This window comes from Gallus gallus, chromosome 17 (genome assembly GCF_016699485.2).
Source record: "Gallus gallus isolate bGalGal1 chromosome 17, bGalGal1.mat.broiler.GRCg7b, whole genome shotgun sequence".
Classification (NCBI taxonomy): domain Eukaryota; kingdom Metazoa; phylum Chordata; class Aves; order Galliformes; family Phasianidae; genus Gallus; species Gallus gallus.
This window is the reverse complement of record NC_052548.1, coordinates 9,958,573-9,978,225: the sequence shown is the minus strand read 5'-3', so window position 1 is coordinate 9,978,225 and position 19,653 is coordinate 9,958,573. Positions and strand designations below refer to the sequence as shown.

Genomic DNA, 19,653 nt, shown 5'->3' with positions numbered 1-19,653 from the left:
ACACTTCTCCAATTATCTTTTTGTAAGCGTTCCTTCGCAAGAGAGAATGAACATAAACTGTGCGGCAGCCCAGAGGATGGGACAGCACTGCGCCACAACTGCCCACGGATCGGAGCTGGGAAGCTCAGTGCGATGCAGGCAGACTCCTCTGCAGCCCAAACAGCTCAGCCCTGCAGAGCCTACAGTTTAAAGCATCACCTAACATTACGTTAGCCTTTTCCTTTCAAATAGGAGGCACCAACAACTGAATGAGAAAGGAAAACAGCTGGTTTACCAAGGAAAAGGAAAAAAAAAGATCAGAAAAAACCAGCTCAAAAGGCCCTGCATAACAACAACCCTCATGTCTGCAGCCCAAGTGCAACGTCACAGAGCGACCAATGCACAGCAGCAGTTCTATTTTTTTTAATACAGCCCAGTTCAGCTCCTGCTCTCCACCCCTTACTTCCATATACATAAAACCCAGACTTCAAAAATCCCCCTTATGCAGCCTGGGGAATCAACGATTATCTTAGTAATTAAACTGTTTTCCTCTTCTCCCCATTTTAAACAAGTAAAAAGTAGAAAAAACTTCTCCCTGTAACAAGCTGAAGACTGCTGGAACAAAACTTTAAGCACGGTTTCATGGTATGTTATTTTAAGCAAAGGGAAGCAAAGGAGAGGGCTTTCCCACGGTTCATTGTTGGTTTTTGCCAACATAACAGACTCGCAGTCTTAAAATCCTCTCCACGTTAAGAAACCACAGTAAGAAATCTTCCTTTCTGCCTTACTTCAGTGTGCTGATATTCAGAGGCTCAGCAGCTCCCCAGGCAGCTGCAGGGCAGCGCTGCACTCCCCCACCCCACACCCAGGATGGAGAGGCTCTTCCCCACACCCCCACCACTTCTCCTGCACAAATGCTCCCAATTTACCTTCTCCGAATAATGTTCAGCTGGAAGAGGCGGGTAGTCACATTGCTCTATTTTTTGGCAAAGAGAAAACAGGTTCATTTTATCTCCATAGAAAGGACTCTGAAGAGCTGCCATCTGGAGAAAAACACAGAAAGCATTTCAGAAACAGAAAAGATGTAATAGCCCTCAGTACTAACCATTTGCAAGAGCAAATTCTGTTCTCTGATGGCGAGCAACCAACGCCGCTGCTCCGCCAGCCCATGCAGCAGCTCAGCTGCTCAGAGCCGGACAGCCCCGCGCCGCACACATCCCTGGGCCTCAGCACTGAGCGAGCTCCCCACGCTTCCCCATCACTGTGGTTATTCCTGCTGAAAACACTGCAGGTGTGTCCCAGGCAGATTTGGGAGCCCCAACCAGAGAACCTCTTCCTCATCAGCCACGTCTTCGGCCTCTTTTGGCTCTGTTTTATTAATCCAGATTTGTGTCTCCAAACCCACGACAGATGTCTGATGTAAACAGACCGAGCACACAGCACGGAGAGCACATCCAAAGGCTCCTGGTGGGGAAGAACCTCCAGCTCTGTACAGAGAGGTGTTTATCTGACACTGAAGTGCTGGGAAGGAAACTGCATCTCTGTGTGGAATATCATCTACACTGCAGATTCTTGGCCAGGAGGTCTAAACAAACCCCAAACCATGAGCCCCAGGAGAACAGCTGCTGCTGCAAGATGCACTGTGTGAACCTACAAAGCGTGGCACAGGACTCATCCACTGCGGGGTGATGGTCCTGGGGTGGCACAGCGGCAGGGCAGGCAGGAGCTGAGCTGCAGGGCCACACTGCCCACAGCCCCCACGCGAGAAAGAGGGCAAAGAAGTGAAGGCATATTCCCACCACAGCCGTAACGTAACTCGCTAATTAGAGACTGACAGCAAACTGCTCCATCAGTTACATGGAAGTGGAGAGCCCAGCACGCAAAACTGTTCCAAGAACAATGGTGGTGGGCCCATCGGGGAGGGCACACACAGCCAGCACAGATCAAACAGGTCTCCCAGATTTCAGCAGAAAAATCAATAACTCCCATAGGGTTCAAAGGGATTTTTCCATTCCCATCACCTTGGCTTTCCACATGCAGTGAAGTGGTCACGTGCATAAGAGAAGGAATTAAGAGGGGACGATGCAGGTTTGTGGGGGTGTCTGTTCTGGCTGACACAGCTCCAACCACCAGCGCTGTGCACAGCACTTTGTGCAGCTTTCTTTGGGTTTGCTTCCGGCATTTTGATTAGAGCAATTACTGAAGGACAGCAAGATCTCCATTGGAAATGACCACCATGCAGGATGGCTGGTTAAAAAAATTCCTATGCAGGAATCGTTGGTGTTTAAATTGATGGTCTTGCCAGAACCACTGAAGTCATTGCTTGCAGCTACATTCTGGGAATTAACAACTTATTTTTATTCCCCGAAGTGATCTTGCTGACAGATTCCTACAGGAAGTGAGGGATGAAGACAGTTACTGCTGTATTGGTGAGGTTTACTAACAATCACTGTACGATTATCAATGTCAAAGTTAAGCGGTGCTATCTGACATCACGGCCCAAACCCCTCACTGTTATGTAAGCGGATTGCACCGGACAGGCACATCTCTGACGGCAATTTGTGCGCTGCATCCCCCTGCAGTTATCTGCACAGCGGATCTGGAGAAATATCAGAAGTGACTCAGAACCAAACAAACATTGCTGCCTCACTTTTAAGCCAAATGGAAAAAGATTTTCATTACCAGGAATTAGTGGGGGAAAAAAAAATAAGGCTCTCTCGGAGATACGTGAACTTGATTCTTCCTTTTCCAGTATCTAAAAAGTTTTAAAAGTCAAGCGGCTGTTTATCTGGTGAGCACAGAATTGGGAACCGTCCAGTCCTTCTTGGAACACACGAGCTCTCGAGCTCTTGCTCACAAAGTAAAGGCTTACCTACGTAGGAAGTACATTTAAAAATGCTTTGGATGCCAAATCTTTCACATTATTATAGTACTGCTACTGTTTAGCGCGCAATTAACTCAGCTCCTTGAAATATGAGGAGTACTAAGACTACCGTGCCATAAGGGGACCATATTGCCTGCAACAAAAACATCTTAGCACAACGCTAAATATTTCTCTCTGCATAAATCTGGAGTCCCTTCCCCAGCAGTGCCCTCAGTCTCAGGGATGCCTGTGCCCAACCTGGGCCCTTCCCTATCGGCAGCCTGCATTAAGTCCCACGCGCTGTGGCAGAGCCCACGTCCCCAACTCAACACCCTGTGCTGGGAACTCCTGGTGGGGTCCGATAAATGACACGTAGCTGGAACTCTTCAGAACAGTAACTAACTTGGTTGGAGCTCAGGTTCTTTCCCCTTACTCCCAGTTAGAAGAATCTCTGCACTCATTTTCAAATGGCCACAAGAGACCCAGGTACACACAGCTATGTTTTGTGACCCTGGTTTTCATCTGAAATTCATCCCAGTATCTCATTGGAAGTGTTACAAACAAAGCCATCCTCCACTGAAAACATCAGCTTTTCTACAGCTTGTCACTGTTGCTTCAGGACTTACCCAAACTCTTGCATTCTCGCTCTACAGCTGAGAAGAATCTGAGGACAGGCACAGAAACACTCAGTTTAAGCTCCCACTTCTCCTGGTACCCCTGACAACCACCTCTGGCCGGGCTGCACCGCTGCCCCATGTGCACACAGCACGGGCTGCGACTGCACCGATGCTGTCATGGAGTTTCCAGCACCACTCACCCCGAAGCTGTGCACCACGTGGCACCTCCACACAGCGCCCACAATGGATCAGCACCCATCGAGCTGCCGGGCTCAGCGCTCAGTTGTGCACCAACAGCAGCAGTGGTTTGTTCTGAGACAAACAGCCTTCCCACAAGGAGACAGCAGTGACAAGCACTGAACTCCTGCCGGGATGAGATCTATTATCTGAGCGTTTACTTTTATACCCTCTTGTCCCAGAAGGCCGTTTTTTAAACCAGCTGAATGACATGCTTAACTACCATTGCTTTCATAGCTGCTCGCTTGCAAAACAATTTGCATTCCTGTTTATTCTCTGATTCCATGTGGTTATAAGAAACTGCAGTGAGGAACAAAATCTCATCAGTTCACACAGTTTCAAGTAACTCAGGGAAGCATGACCCTGACACCTGGAGCTCTATTTCCCAACAAGGATGTGAGCTGTAGCTTTACAGTTCAACATGCTGGGGATTTCCCATCCTCAGGGCCAGGATATAACTTTGCAAATGCTGACTTGCACCTTCACTTAAATTCAAACACGATACATGCATTTAAAATGATAAGTGACTACAATATTGTTCTGACTCCTGCTAGAAACAAAACCACAAAGCTCAGAGCGCTATGACAGAACTCTTAGCACTTCTTTTTCAACTGCATGTACTTATCACATGTAAAGCAAACCACCTGGCTTTTAAGAGGAGAGTTACAAATCCTGCAGTCCAATCGAGAAGTGCCCCCTCTGCCATCCCACCTTGGTCTACAGGACAGCGTGCAACTAGAAAACATCCCAGCTGAGCTGTGACACGGGCAGAGAAATGGTGACTTCACATTACATAAAAACTCTGCTTTTCTTTATTGAAACCTCTCAGAGTTCAGATATTCCAATTAGTCAGAATTCAATTAAACAAACCAGTGGCTTACATTCAAATGAATTTTCTATTTGTAGAACAAATGGTATCCAGGAGAAACTACGAATATGCTGCCCTAATTACAGCTCTGCTCACAGTAGGAAGAATGAATACAGTAAACTGGCTTCTTTGTGTCTATATCCTCAGCATCAACCGTGACCCACTACATTAACTTTGCACAAGCACTGCGTGGCACAATTCCCTTGTTGTTCGTGCTCACAAATCACACCATGAACACGAAGAGTTAACTTCTCATAAGGTTTCTGAACAAATAAGAGAAAATAACTTTGACCTATTCAACCGCTGATTCACTGCACTGTGTGGCTAAGACAAAGGGGGAAAAGAAGAAGATACTTACTTCATACAATAAACAGCCCAAAGACCAGATATCGGATTTAAAGTTATAGCCGTTTTCATGTATTCTTTCTGGGGACATATAGTATGGAGTTCCCACTGCAAAGAAAATGAACAGATGAGGAGTTACCATCCAAGAAAGAGACGGTGCAACCTGCATTGTTCAGAAATGCACTTAGCTGAAGGATGAGGGTTAGCAGAAACAGCTCATTAGAGGAGTCTGGCACAAGAATTTGGAAAGAAATCATGCTTTCAAAGGCATATTCTCATCTAGAACCAAAAATACAATCACATGAAACACTCGATGACTGCTGAACACTGCTGAAAGCATCTTTTCTATTTCGGAAATCCGAGGAAAGCTTTCCTCCCTCCCGAGCCACCGCTGCGCCTCCCATGGGCAGAGCCACCACGAATGATGGTCCTCCTTTGGTTCACTCTGAGGCGCAGGAAGCACTGAGTTACATATTGAGGATGTACAGTGCTGCAACAAGGATCCCGTGACAGCACATCACTGAGCGCTCACTTGCCATACTCTGCACTAGCAGCACCACAGCCCGGCTCCAGAGATGATGGGGTGCCCCGGCTAAGAGTTTGGGAGACCACTGACTGGAGCAGGGAGGCGGCAGTGACAAACCTGACACCAGACACGTACTCACAGCTTTCCAGAAGAACCAAGAGAGTAATTCCAAACTTTTAAAGGCTGTTCCAGCTCCAGTCCCATTAGGAGCTGCTGGATTTCCATGTACTTCCAGAAGTCTGTGTTTTATCACAAGAAATTTACTACAGCATTTTGGACAGGGCTTGCAGGAAATTATTAATAAATTCCTTACCTCAAAAAGGCTCTTTTTAAAATCCTAAATAAGTTTCAGTTGTGGTACTGAAAATACAAGACATCCTGGCAGTTTCAACTACATCAAATAATCCTCAGATACATCATTTATTAAAACATCCAAGGACTTTCTATGCTCTCTCCTTTCTCATGCTTTCCCATCCTCTGTCAATTTTTTTTTTTTTTTTTTTTTTTTTTTTTTGCTTTTGGCATTCCAGCACATCCATCTCTTAATTAAAGACCTTTCGCACAAGATGGCAAATGTTTATTTTGCCTGTAACTTTCAGTTTGCCATTTCTTCATCCAAAGCCCTGTCTGCAGACAGCTGAAAGATTCCTGAGCAGATGAACAGTGGTGCTGGAGGCAGAGGGGGGAGAGCTGCACCACCTTCCCCGGCCTTCCCAAGGGGTTTGCACACGGTAGGAAACAAATTACTTCTGGAGTGGAAAGCTCCTGAAAGGCAAAACGCCCCCAGAGAGCACACGGGGCCCAGCACAACACGGGGTGCTGCTGCCACCGGTGTGAGACCCGAGCAAAATCACCTCGGGCTCCTGGAGCTCGGAGCACGCTGCATTAAGTAAGTAGGTGAGTCCAAAACTTGGTTGCATTCCCATCATCCACAAAACCAAAACATGAGCCACCAGCCCGTTGAGACAGACACTGATACGTCACTGATAGACACCCATACATTGTCCAGATTTGCGTAGAGGAACTGCACTTGGTTAGAGTAGCACTGATTCATTTTCCTCCTTAGAAATATGCAACTGGAGAAGAAAGAGCAATTTGTTATATGAAGTTCTTGGTTGGGAAGTTTCCATTAGACACAAGCACATAAGACATATCCCAACTTTTAAGTCAGTGCTTCTTTTCTTCTCAAATCTGAAAGAAACCTACCAGACTAGATGGAGGAGACACCTACATGGAAGGGAGCCTGCCCTGACCCGCAGCAAGTAAAGGAGCCACGTGTGGGGCTGCAGCAGAGCCACAGAGTGAGCATGGAGCCCATCCCGGCCCTCCCTGCCCGACACCCGTGTGCTCCAGAGCGCGCGGTGCCAGCGGCAGCCTCCAGCAGTAGCTGTTCTTGCTATCAGTTATTCTGGGTCACTGCGTGACAACCTCAGAGCAAATAACAACGCGTGGGCTCCAAAGTTACGGCCCTGCCTGCCATGTTAGCAGGGGTCTGCTTGGTAGGCTAAAATTGTCGTTTCAGATAACGCCTTAAAACAACCTTCGATCACAGCAAAATGACAGGGTTTGCAACACGGATGAGTGCGTTATAGTCCGGATTTGATTTTTTGTGCATTAGTCTGTTCCATTATATTAATAGGTCTGTGGAGCAGTCCATGCCTGATCTGATTTTATGAAGTCTACCTTGCACATTTACCTATCATTACTGTAGTGTTGTCAGCAAATATATGAACAAGCAGGGCTCCGCATTTCAGAACTGATGCATTAATTTTTAAATAGCCGTCATGATAAAAGACTGACAAGCCCAATTCTCTTTATGGCCTGTCCAACATTACGTGGGAATCTCCTGTAATGAGCATCTTCTAGAAAACCGCACAAGACTTCCAATGCAATCAGTCAGGGCTCACCATTGCATCACATTAGTCAATTTGACAAGAATAGTCTAATCGGAGACTATTAATCAGAAACTTTCTTTGGCATTTGCCCAGCTGAAAATACAGAATATTGTTCAGATTCAATATTAATCACCAGCTGCTAGAGTAATGCCTTTAAAGTTACAAAGGTTGCGGAGCCGTAGAGAAGATTATGACTAAGCAAGCATCTTCCTATTCTATTCCTGGAAGTCAAAGCACTTCGTTTGAATATCAGCCTGCCACAAAGATCTCAGAACAACAGCTCTTCCTACCCCCCGAGCACTGCGCGTGCAGCTAAAACAACCCACATGGACCAGAACGGCTCCGGTGCAACGTCCAAGGGAGGGTAGCGCTAATTATTCTGAGTTAGATGAAAAGCAGCCTCTTGTTTCTGTGGGAAAACACACAGACAAAGGCAACGAAGTTACTGTGGAAATAAAACTCACACAGCTTTGCTCTGAAACAGAGTTTGAAACAAACAGATAATGGTGCAGCTCCAGCAGCAGGGATACCCTGTGCTGAGCTCCCAAACCTGCCCCAGGAACGCCAGGTGCAGAGCTGCACTGCCTCCAATGCAGAAAGGCCCTCACTACATAGGGAACATTATGCTCAATGATCTTGAAAACATTCTTCAGCTTGAATCAGAGGATCAGAGGAGTTCTGTTGCAAAAGTGACAGCGGCTGAGTTTGTATGTACACAACGGTTATTTTCTAAACAGCGCTTCCCCCCGCGCAAATACAGTTTAGCCAGGGATCGATGCTTCCCATGAAATTCATACTTGGCTGCTCTCAGGCAAAAGTAAGAGAAAATCTGAGCCACGTTTTTAAGCAGCTCTCTGACAAAGAGCCTCATTCACCCAACGTAAGGCAGCACAGATTGGTCCCTCGCAGCAGCGCTCCCCCACACCGCGGGCAGTGTGCCAGCACACCAAAAACAGCGCTGAGCATCTCCCGCTTTTCTCATAGGCTCTGTACGCTTCTTAAACAACATTATAAGATATTGGCATCTCTTGAACCTAATCAGAATCCACAGCCATATTTGGCTGAAAAACACAAAACTAATTGATAAGGAAAGTTTCTATTGCTTTGCCTTCACCAGTACCTTCCACCTAATCTTTAATATGGAGCTGAAAGGTGTTTCTGAACCTACCGCCTCACTTTCTCACAGCAGGCAACAGAGTTCTGCCTACGAAAGAACCTAACAAGTTCTGACCTTTATTGTATCTTTACAGAGTACTCCCAGTTTCAAACCAAGAGATATCAGAGCACAACGTGGGCCTCAAAGGGGTAATGCTGATTAAAGCCCTCCTTCCCTTTAGAGACGCTCCGCTCCTGTCAAAACAAACTTTGTCATGGTTTGAAATACTTGTGTTTTTTGAAACATGTTCATTACAAATGAAAAAAAACAGAACCATGCTCAAAAGCCAGCGATGCCATCCACAAGGAACTCCGCTGCTAAAAACAAACAGAACAGTTTAAAGATACTAAGCATCCTCTAAGTGACTAGCTTAGCTTTAATACTATTGACACACTATACCACGTGCCATGACATTATGAAAAACACTTTAGTAGGTTTTAATGCCTGGTGGTGCAAATACTGCAGGAAAGCAGTTCTGCTTGCAAGGGCACCGCTCCCACCTGCCTCATCTCTCCAAGCAAGCTCATGGGCTCCCAGGAAGTCTCAGCATTATTTAATTTGTCTGGCTTTTAAGTATCAGTTGCCAAAAGCTTGCATTACTTGGGGGATATTTCCAGATATTTTCGTAGAAGAATAGTTTGGGAATCAGACCAACTTTCAGGCATTAATTTTTGTATTCTGTCCTATTTGTCCTATTCTGTCCCTCCTCCTCTGTGATTTGGGAGAAGACACGAAGCTTCCCATGTTCTCGGCTGTCAAGGATAAGCTTCTTTCGACTGATGAAGAAACGTTAAATAACAAGAACTAGATGTGATACAGCTTTTCTTTACATGGGGATTATGAAGTGAACGAACAAAAGAAACAACCGAAACCTGAGCAGCTCAGCTCAGGGAAACCATGAGAGTATCTCAGCCGCTGCTTCCCCTGCTTCAGCCGTGCATCTGCGGCAGAAGCACTGAATATCTGTGAGTGCCTGACAGGAGACAGGCAGGCTGCGTCCCAAGGACAGCAGAGTATGTCAAGCAAAATAAAAATGAAGCTGAAGTCAAAAGCATTAAAATGTACCTTAAATTACTTCAAAACTGCACTGAGGTACCCAGGCTGATTGTCTCAAGGAAAACAAAAATTAATCTACTTATTCCTACAAAGACCATTTTCTGAATAGTATTTCAGCTGTTCCTAGGAGACCTGCTGATTTAAGTTCTCTATTTTTTTAAAAGTTACAGACACAACCTGACACGACTTTTAGCCACACTTCCCACATGTAGGTATTGCAATACACCTGCAGCAACTCTGCAGCAATTGTTTCTTACACAAGCAGCACCTCAGAAACACATCCAAAAGCCAAAGTTTCCCAAGATGCGATGCAAGGAATACTGGCTGTTGTAATACTAGTTACATTTCTTCTGTGTGTATCCCTCTCAAAAGAAAAACTCAACCCCCCCCGCCCCGAATACTCCTACTTTGTTTCAGATGACAAACAGGCTTACCAAGCCAATAAAATTAAAGGAAAAAAAAACAACAATCAATCAATTTACAAACGAGTTCCTCCCACGCCTGCAGAGTTGCTCCCCATTCACTTGCACATCCAACAAGGAACTGGGGGATGTGCAGCACCCCATGCACCAGCCCATGGCGGAAGGCTTGCCTTGCACACATCCCACAAGGGGAATCCACTCCCAGTTCCTTCTTGCCCAAGAACAATTAACAATTGGAGTTATCTGCTCCAAAACAAGGCTATTCTGGCTTTTGCTTTTCAAGATGCAGAGCCCATCAGAAGCTTTGGATAAGCCAACTTTATTTGGCAAAAGAACGAGCACGCTACTCAGTTCCATAGTAAAACGGCCCATTTTAATATTAATGGAACTCTTCCGTATTTATTGCATTTATTGTATTTATTAATCCTCCTACTAAAATAAAATCTTTCCATTTATTGTTAAGCTTCCCAAAGCCCATGCAGTATTAAATGCTCCCTATTTATAATACCACTGTAATATTTAAAATATTCATAAGTAATTAGGCTTTACAGCAAAACCCAACAACGAGGCAATTCTAACATGCCTGTTAGTTGCACTGTAGCTGACCAGACCTGCCTCTGGATGCCCTCCTCAAAGATCACCAAATTAAAGACTGGACACGAACAGGCACTGCCAACAAAGCAGGGCAGAGCGGAACACCCCGGCCCTGCGAGTGCTGACTCATGAAGGACAGAGCAGGCCGGGGAACACAGCCCGGGACGAGGTGCTGCCTGCAGTGCCACACGGCCGCTCTGGGGACACAGTGCTGTGCAATGGGGCAAGGAAGCCCAGGGATGCAGCAGAAGGCAGTGGCTGTGGGCAGGAGGAGCCCAGCTCCCCAGAGCAGCCATCCCGCGCCACACAGGGCTCGCCAGCCTCTCCTGAGCTGTGTATGGGCAAATCTTTCATTTTTCTTTCATTACCCCGGCATGTACTGTCACTTAATTTTTATGTATGCAATCCTTCCTGACAAATATGATCTGCTGTCTGGTAATTCGTCTGACGTTCATTCTGCTCCTTGCTCTAATTACGGCTCCCATCCCCGGCGCAGCGGCCCGGTGGTACACCTGTCAGACGGGTCGTGGTGTGGCTGAACACCCCTTTATGCCAGCCCGATGTTGGCAAATGCAAGGGTGAGAGAAATGAGATGGCTCCATTTGCATAGCCCTGCGCTGGATTCATGGGTCAGCGGCCAGCAGCAGGCCCGGGCCGGTTGCCGGGGCAACGGGGCTGCACTGAGCACCCAACTCAGCCTGGCCTGCGCCGCCATCCCTCACGGCTACTGACACAAACGTCTTCATCATGCCAAAACCAGGATCAGAAGCTTTCCTGCTGCCACACAGCCTATGTGCCTGGCAAATGGACGAAAAACAAATAAAGAAGCACAGCTTCAAGCATGCAATACCTTCTCTGACTGCAAACACACTCCTTTCACTTGCAAGGACTAGGTGTGGTGGTCTGCCCATCCCCACATAGCACACACTGCCTCCAGATCTGCTCCCTGCTGCCCAGCAGCACTCTGCATCCCACCCGTTCTCAGGATGCTGACGGTGAGGAGGGGCAGAGGCCCACGTATTCCCATCTCTTCCCATCTCCTCCTAAGCAGCTCTCAACAGTGGAGAGCAGTGCTGGTGACGGCCACAGGCCGGGAAACTGGCTGCACATGGCTCCCCGGCCCCAATTTATTCTTATTAATGTAGTAAGCGCAGCAGTCAGACTAGATAACATCACATAATTAGACAGTCCCATTTTCGCCTGTTCAGATGATGAGGTTGTAACTTTCTGTGAAGAGGATTCACTTTAACCTAGTGAGTTTAGTGCATGTATCCTAGGATAAGTTGATGCAAAGGGAAATCTAACCTTTTATGAAAGTTAACTGGAGAAATGCCTAAGCTTCTTCTAAGCACACAAAATAAGGCATACATCTTCCTTCTTTGCGTGCTCAGAAGCCCCAGTGTCATTAGACACTCTCAACTAAGTTTGCATTCATATAAAGAAACAACAGAGCAAGAGTCGCACTCAATGGAGGAAATGGAATGGGTGAGGACAAACAGGGAAACAAAGAAGTTCTGTGTTCCAAAAGCAACAGAGCACGGTATGTGTGGGAGCTCTGACTGTGCTGAGGCAGGGGTCCTCCTCTGCTGAACACGGGAGGGCATGACTCAACAGCACGTCAGCACAAACGGAGAACGAGGCACCTCTCCAGCGCAGCCACTTAGGGCAAAACTAACAATTATGAAAGATTTTATACTGTAAGCCAAAGAATGAGCTCTGTATACTATACACTTTTCCACAGCATTGTAAATAATGCTAATAGTAAAATTCCTATGAAGTAGTTTCCACATAGTTCCTTCACGTTAACAAACCATCACTATTTATCTCTTGATTCATGCTGAAATACATTCTCCTTGAAGGAAAGGATTTGTCCTAAGCATCTCAACTTGCAGACAGAAGAAAACATGAAACAAAATGTTTTTTAAGAATTCTCTTACAGGATGTGAGAAAAAGCATACAGCCACTCTGGTTTCCTAGAGCTTTTACTTGTAAGAACACGCAGAGAGGTTCATTTGTGTAAGAAATCAGTTTGCTTTGCCAGCTTTATAGACAGCTTACTTTCTGGAAATCTTATTGGAATTGCAATTTTTAAATGGTGCAGAAGTGACTTCTCTGCAAACAGATGAGAAGGTAACACTATTACCTAAAAATGGTATGTACATCATTTACAATTGTTGCTTCTTGTCTTTTTCCATTGACTTGTCCAGAAAACCTCCTATCACCCTGATTCCATGACAAGGCCACGGGCTTCAGAGGGATGGAAAGATAAGCAGCAGATACCTTATAACCTTCTACAACGACATATAACTTTGCATATAAATAAACTCTGAAATCTGCCTGAATGAAACCACTTCAAAAATGACAAACTGGTCAGAAAACAGTTCACTGTTGTAACAGAAGGCTACCTCCAGTGACGTCCTACAAGATACCCGGTAGCACAAGTTCTGTTGAATATACCCATTAGCTGTGGGAATGCTGCTGTCCTTGTGGATAACAAGAACCTAGGATGAACCAAAGCATAGCACAGTATAGAATAAAATTTCAGAGAGATGAGTATCAAACAGCATACAATTCAGTAAGAATGAAAGTAGAATACTATGCTTTGGCAGAGACAAAGCTGCACACACAGCAAAGCAGGAAAACAACCTTCAGATACATGGGAGGCATTAAGAAAACTTGGATCTATTAAGCTGAAGCTGAATTTCAAAGTGAAGTCCCTCTTTGGAACAGACAAGCTGTGGGGGCCTTAAATACCTCCTCACCTCAGACAGCACCACAGTCCCTGTATGGGGAAGACAGCTGAGCAGCATCTGCTAAAAAAAAAGTGCTGGTGCAACATCTAATTCTAGTAAGCGGAGCGCAGGCAACTGTGCTATTTAGAGTGGAAAAGCTGCAATTGTTACATTTGCTATAAATCACACCTTTAACAGGCCAGACATTCCAGAAAAAAAAAAAAACCAACAAAACCATCAAGTGCAAGTTTTAAAGCAAAAAAAAACATTACAAATTTTTACAGGAGTACTCCATCTTTTTCAATACTATTCAAAAAAGAAATCACAGAAAACAATGTACGTGCTCACCAAACCAAACTTGTCATAATAAGACAATAGATACCACTTCCTTTGAACATCACAGCTGACAGCTGTACAGTAGTGCTTGCTTCATGTTGAGAAGAATCATCTTACCTAAGGAATGTGCTGCAGTGGTTTTAGAACTAAAAAACCGGCCTAATCCAAGATCTCCCAGCTTCACCACCCCTGTGGCTGTTATAAACACATTGGCTGGTTTTATGTCTGCAAGAAGAAAAAGGTAGAAGGTCAAAGCCACAAAAGGTTATCTGGTTCTAATACTGCAATAGAAGCATAGCCTGGAGCATTGCCTGTGCAGGACAGACTCGAACAGAACCGTGTTTCCTTACAGCTTTGATAGGCTGAGTCTTTTATGACTTCAGGTTCCATACACACACAGCAGAGCACACTTCTCAACACATAAAAAATACCAGCGAGGAAAAGTGATTGGAAATAGCATCACACAATAGCAGCAACCTCTTTAACGGATGTAATCAATCAAAGCAATGCTGAGCTGTTCCCCAAAGGAAGCAAACAATTTTCTGCATGAAACAGTACTGCCCACCACCCACAAATTACTGCCTTACTACACTTAAATTCTGGGCTCCATACAGCCCATTTTGTTTGTGTACTATAAAAATCACTAGAACCCTGGCTTCCCAAGAAGTCACATCAGGCTAGAAGTTAGGGAGGCTCCTTCTCACAGTTAGAGCAGACCAAATGCACAGGACTCCGTGTTTCAGTTACCTACAGTACACATAATTCAGGTACAGATAAGCTACACGAGTGGTGGGAAGGGGAGCAGAAATGATACCACAATGCGGAAAAAACTGGTTAAGAATTCACTACTTCCAAGAAGGAAAGAAATGGCAGAGGCAGCAGAGGCCGGTATTGGTGCCTCTTGGACACCCACACCCCTTGGGTCAGGTCCTTCACTAAGCATTTCATTCACACTGACAGAAGCAATGTGACTTCTGGACAAAGTTCAAAGCAAAAAGTTCCAAGAGAAGAGATTCAAAACAACGAACAGAAATGGAGAACAGGCAATGAGTGTGGGACATACTCGTATTAATACTTGAGAAAAGCTTGCAAGAGAGGAAAACTCTCCTTAACTCTCTAAGGTCACAACTAATATAATGAAGACTATTTCTTAGAGAGTTCACCGTATCCAGTAGTCTCAGCATTTTACTTCTGACACTTTTCTAATGGCATGTTTGACACTTCTACTCAATATCAGTGTCTGGAATACAAAGCAGCTCATCTTCCTAATAGCACACTCACTTCGGACCGAATCCTTTAACAATGAGGCAAAAAGACAGAAGGAGAAATCCATCTTGCAAGCTCCAGCCTCTCTAAACATGCATTGGCTGAACATCAGCATAATTGTTTTTGAATGTAGGCGCTTACTAATTGGAACATTATATTATTATTCAGTGAAAAGAGACTGAATTAATGTTACCTCTGTGCATCACCCTGCGGGAGTGCATGTGTTCAACCGCACTGCATAACTGCACAAAATATTTCCACACCGTCCTTTCTGGGATTAACCGTTTCTGCTTCTTAAAATACTGAGGAAGGAAATAAATAAAAGATCAGTGAAAAGGCAGCACATCTGACCAGTTCCCGGACTCGTGTTCGTCAGCTGCCCATTGCTCGTGTCCTCCGGATCTGCAGCAGCATGACTTTTTTTCTGATTAGCTTTAACTCCTTCTCTCCGTATGCAAACTTCAATGCAGTTCACTAATTAACAACTATTACGAAAAATACGCTTAAATAGGTTTGACATTTTTGAATGGACACCAATTATAATCAGCATTAATCTCCTTAATTACCTTGCAAAACATATTTAATGCCTCAGAACAACAAATGTCTCAAATATTTTGCCTTAAGTAACAAAAGATCATTAAAAAAAAAATCTCATAAACATTCATTATCGTACAGTCTATTAACAACAAAGCAATGTGTTTCCTCTTCTAAGAAGATGGCCATAGCATCAATAAAGTATCTGTATTTCTTCCGTGATCAGGTAGGATAATGTATTCCTTTTCATGCATAATAGGAATATTAAATTAACTGCAGTATCTCCAGTGAGATGCAAAGACACTGCTGATCAAGACACACACAGATTTGGAAGGAGACCGTTTTTATGTGCATTTATGCAGCGTCAAGCACAGACGAGTCCAGATTCTGTGGACCTCTAGGTGCTAAAAACTCTCAGATAAAATAACCATAAACATGATGCACGCAATAAGAAGCGGTGCAGCACGGGGATGGTTATCTCCAATACTTCAATCTTCCTCCCCAGTAACTTATTACAGGATAAATAGCCAGTCATACACTGCAGCAAAGGCTGAACATGATGCACCTTCAATGTCTCCATTTCAGGACTGCACTGCAGCTGTGCACATCGTGCAAAGTACCACAGCCTCCTCCAATGCTTCCCAAAATTGCACTACTTCCAATTATTGGTCCCCGACTTCTCATTGCTTCTTCCTGTGCTCGACACCGAGCACGTTCTTCCTCTGGAGCACTAACAAAACCCACTTCCAACAAACTTGCAGTGGTTTAAGATTTACCCTCAGCCTTTGATATATAAGGTATTGCTGGATAACAACCAGCTCTGAAATGCTGTACATCCTTCTAGCGCTCCACAATCGCATTTCTTTTGCATCATACCCTTGAGAATTTCAGTCAGCAGCATGTAGGAGCAAGAATAAAGGAAGGAAATTGGCTGTTGCCCCTTTCTGCATCTCGTGCTTTTTCCTCTCAGTACAGACATCTGATGTCCGTTGTCACATTTTGTATTTTATGTGAAATGCTGTTACTGGTTCGTGTTTGACTCAAGTAATGGCAAATTTTATTTTGCACATCAGCTGTGAAGGGGCACGACTGTGCAATTCCCCAGGCAGCAAGTCTGACAGCTTGCAAGTTTCAAACCAAAACTTGATAGAGAGCACAGAGGGTGAGGGATAAAGTGTTATATACATGATAATATTATTTAATTTTCAGTAAAGTATTTAAGAGTGGATATGCAAGACCACAAGTGATAATTTTCCAAATGTCATGTCCAATAAGACTTGTCTGACATTTACAAGAGAGCCCCAACTCTCCAGTGTGTTATCCAGCGGCACTCCCTTACATCAGCTTTACAATACCTCATAAATAATGCAGGCAACAGGGGCGTGACAAAGACAGTCCCTGTGTTTATCACTCTCGCACCTTCAGAGCTCTGCTGCTGCTGCTCCCACCGCCTCCCCAGCACTGACAATCCTCACGTAAGCCCGAACTCCCCAGGGATGGGGGGAGCAGTGCTGCTGCAGAGGAGCGGGCAGCAAACCCAGGTTCAGCAACTCTGCTTCCAACTGCGCTCAGGAGGAGAATTTAATCCCCTCCTGGTGCTACAGTTGGTGGGTATTTCATTTGTTTCCCTTCATTAAAAAAATAAACATGTGAATTCAAATATTTGAACCACTGAAAGGCGTGGTTTATTTGACCCAGGAAAGGCCCTGAGCATCCTCCCCACTCATGGGACAAAGGTGTGGGAGAACAGACCGGACCTGGGAGCACCAGCAGAGAGAACGTGTGCAATGCTGCTTCCAGGTATGTATACAGGAGTTACCTGTTTCATGGCATGACAATAATTTTATGATAATTAAGCAGCCAGTTCTGACAGATGAAAAACGTATTCATTGATAAGAAAGGCTTTAAACTAAAAGCTGAAAATTGCAAAAAGAAAGTGCAAGTATTTTCCATGATGGTATCTGACAATTATGTCGGTAAAACTTCTTGTAAGCTAAGATTTAAAAACAAGACAAACACCTGCATGGCCCAGGAGCACAGCAGCCCTATCTCTGCCCTCACAGCCCCACACCGCTGCTACCAAAGGCCTGTGACAAACTGCAGGTTTCCTATGAGCTGCTGGGAAAAGGGGAAAGCTCAGCATGGGAGGAGCTTGGTGCTGGGATCTGTCCCAACCTGGTATTCAGAATTCTTCATAAAGCTCCACTCTGGGCTGCAGGAAACTCAGTGAGGCCCTCAGCTCTCAGTAAGGAATGCCGGGAAGCTGTGGGTCTGCTCTCCTCCGGCCCTCCCCACAGCCTGCCGTGCCCCAGCACACGCAGCCCAGGCACTTCCCTGAGAGGAAGCACATTTTCATGGGAAGTGTAAATCTAGCCACTGACTGTGGACTCCATGTGTAACTTGTTTGACAGCCTTTGGCCTAGTGCCTCATAGCTGTGCTGGCAAAGAAAACAAATCTGTTAATAAGATATTTTAACTGTGACAACAAGGAGGAGGAGAACTTTCCAAACATTCATTTATGATAATTACAGAATAATGATGGCAAAAAAACAGGTAAAACACTGAGAGAAGGTTGAGAGTGCTAACAAACATGATATAACACATCTGTTCTCACAAGGGATGTATGTCTAAAGATTAACATGTCAAAGAAAATATAAAAGCAGGTGGTAATAGCTTAACTAAAGCTGGTTTGCAGCGACACAAGCGTTCCTGAGAGCAACATAAGAGAAGAGCAAGAACTTGAAACATTTCCTCAAACCCAAATCCCTGCTGCAAGGAAAGTCAATACGTTGCCTTGAATGTGCAGAGCAGCAGACATGCTACGTGAACACTGAATCCAACAAGAATTAAGTGTCCCCATCTGTCAGAGATGGGACAGATCAATCCCATAAGGAACAGCATGCACCCACCACCCCGCTCTGCAGCCTCTGCTTTGGGAGGGGTTGGACTGGATGACCTCCAGGGGTGTCTTCCAACCCCTGCAGCTCTGTGATCCACCCGGGTCCTGCCACCGCCTCCAGGTGAGCAAACCCCAATGGCACCACTGTGTGCCATCACACAGCTGCCTCCAGGCCAACGACCGAGCGCCCGCAGCCCCTCAGAATCAACGTGTCCTTACCTTTATCATCTGGGAGAGATCACCAGCATCTGCCAGCTCCAGGACAATGTTAAGTTCATTGTCTTCAATGAAAGAATCCAAATATTTAATTATATTGGGGTGGTTCAGTTGCTGTAGATAGAGGGAGTGCAAGAAGATGTGTAACGGTGCAGTAACAACTCAAAGATACACAACCTGCACCCTTTTCGTAATCGTTATGCAAAGCAGTTGATAACAGATGCAACTACAAACCGTGTTCTGGGTCATCCTAGTAAGAAAGTACGTGAGAGAAATTCATTTATCAAAGGCACAGCATAATAAAGTGTGCTTAAAGAGCAGCACGGCCCAGAGCAGGGTGAAGCTGCCTTTCCTCCTGCAAACACATTTTTAAAGCAGCATTCTGACAGAAACTGGGTAGGCAGTAACATCAGACGTACAAATAACCCAACAAAGCCACAGAATCAATTACTGATTGCAGTACCCCTTACTAAAAACAAAGGTAGAATTCAACTAAAATTCGATGGAAATAGAATTGTGTGCAAATTGCTTGCAGTACATTGGTCTACTTTTCCCATTATTTATGATTACATGTTTGTTTCTTTTATTTAAGTGTAGGTTTTTTTTCTCATGGTATCTTTTTATCATCATTGTTGCTTACAAACGTGCATCTGCTCAGACTGTTGGATTACTGGCAGATCTAAACTAAGAAACTTGCTCAAATTAGAATTTATCTTAATATTTTATGTCTCAATTTCTTAAAATGGAAACCTGTGATTTCTTAGGAGAAAATGGAGACCCCGGGTTCCTCTCCTCGCTCCCTCCTGCTCATCCTGCATTACATTTTCTTTCACTCGCACTCCTAGAAATGCAGTAAATTCAGAAACTACTGAAGTGAGCATTTCATCTACTAAACAGCTGTGACTCAACCTGCCTATTTCAGGGGTTACAAAGCCAAAAGAAACACTGTTACAATCCATCATGCTAATCAGGCTCTCTGCATGCACATTAGGGGATAGATTCTCCTCTGCGATGCCTCGGCACTGGCGCGCATTAGCACTAATGGGATCCATGTGCAGGCATCAGGAGAGGAGCATTCCCACCAGACAGAGACACAGACAAATAAAGAAATC

General features: G+C 44.9%; 2 protein-coding genes across 11 annotated transcripts in view; one reads left to right on the top strand and one right to left on the bottom strand.

Moving 5' to 3' along the window:
* The window catches only part of PSMB7 (proteasome subunit beta 7), a 37,764-nt gene extending 24,240 nt beyond the window's left edge, over positions 1–13,524 (top strand). Inside the window, exon 9 of the mRNA XM_046901636.1 lies at positions 4,603–13,524. The gene's annotated coding sequence lies outside the window, so the exon portion shown is untranslated. The remainder of the gene's footprint in view (positions 1–4,602) is intronic.
* NEK6 (NIMA related kinase 6) overlaps positions 1–19,653 on the bottom strand; it is a 111,372-nt gene that overhangs the window by 3,707 nt on the left and 88,012 nt on the right. For all 10 annotated transcript variants that reach the window (XM_046901722.1, XM_040649044.2, XM_040649042.2 and 7 more), the window contains 5 exons: positions 18,545–18,655; positions 15,086–15,194; positions 13,744–13,851; positions 4,923–5,017; positions 909–1,022 (listed from right to left, as the gene is read on the bottom strand). In XM_046901722.1, the coding sequence (XP_046757678.1) occupies positions 909–1,022; positions 4,923–5,017; positions 13,744–13,851; positions 15,086–15,194; positions 18,545–18,655 (537 nt within the window). The remainder of the gene's footprint in view (positions 1–908; positions 1,023–4,922; positions 5,018–13,743; positions 13,852–15,085; positions 15,195–18,544; positions 18,656–19,653) is intronic.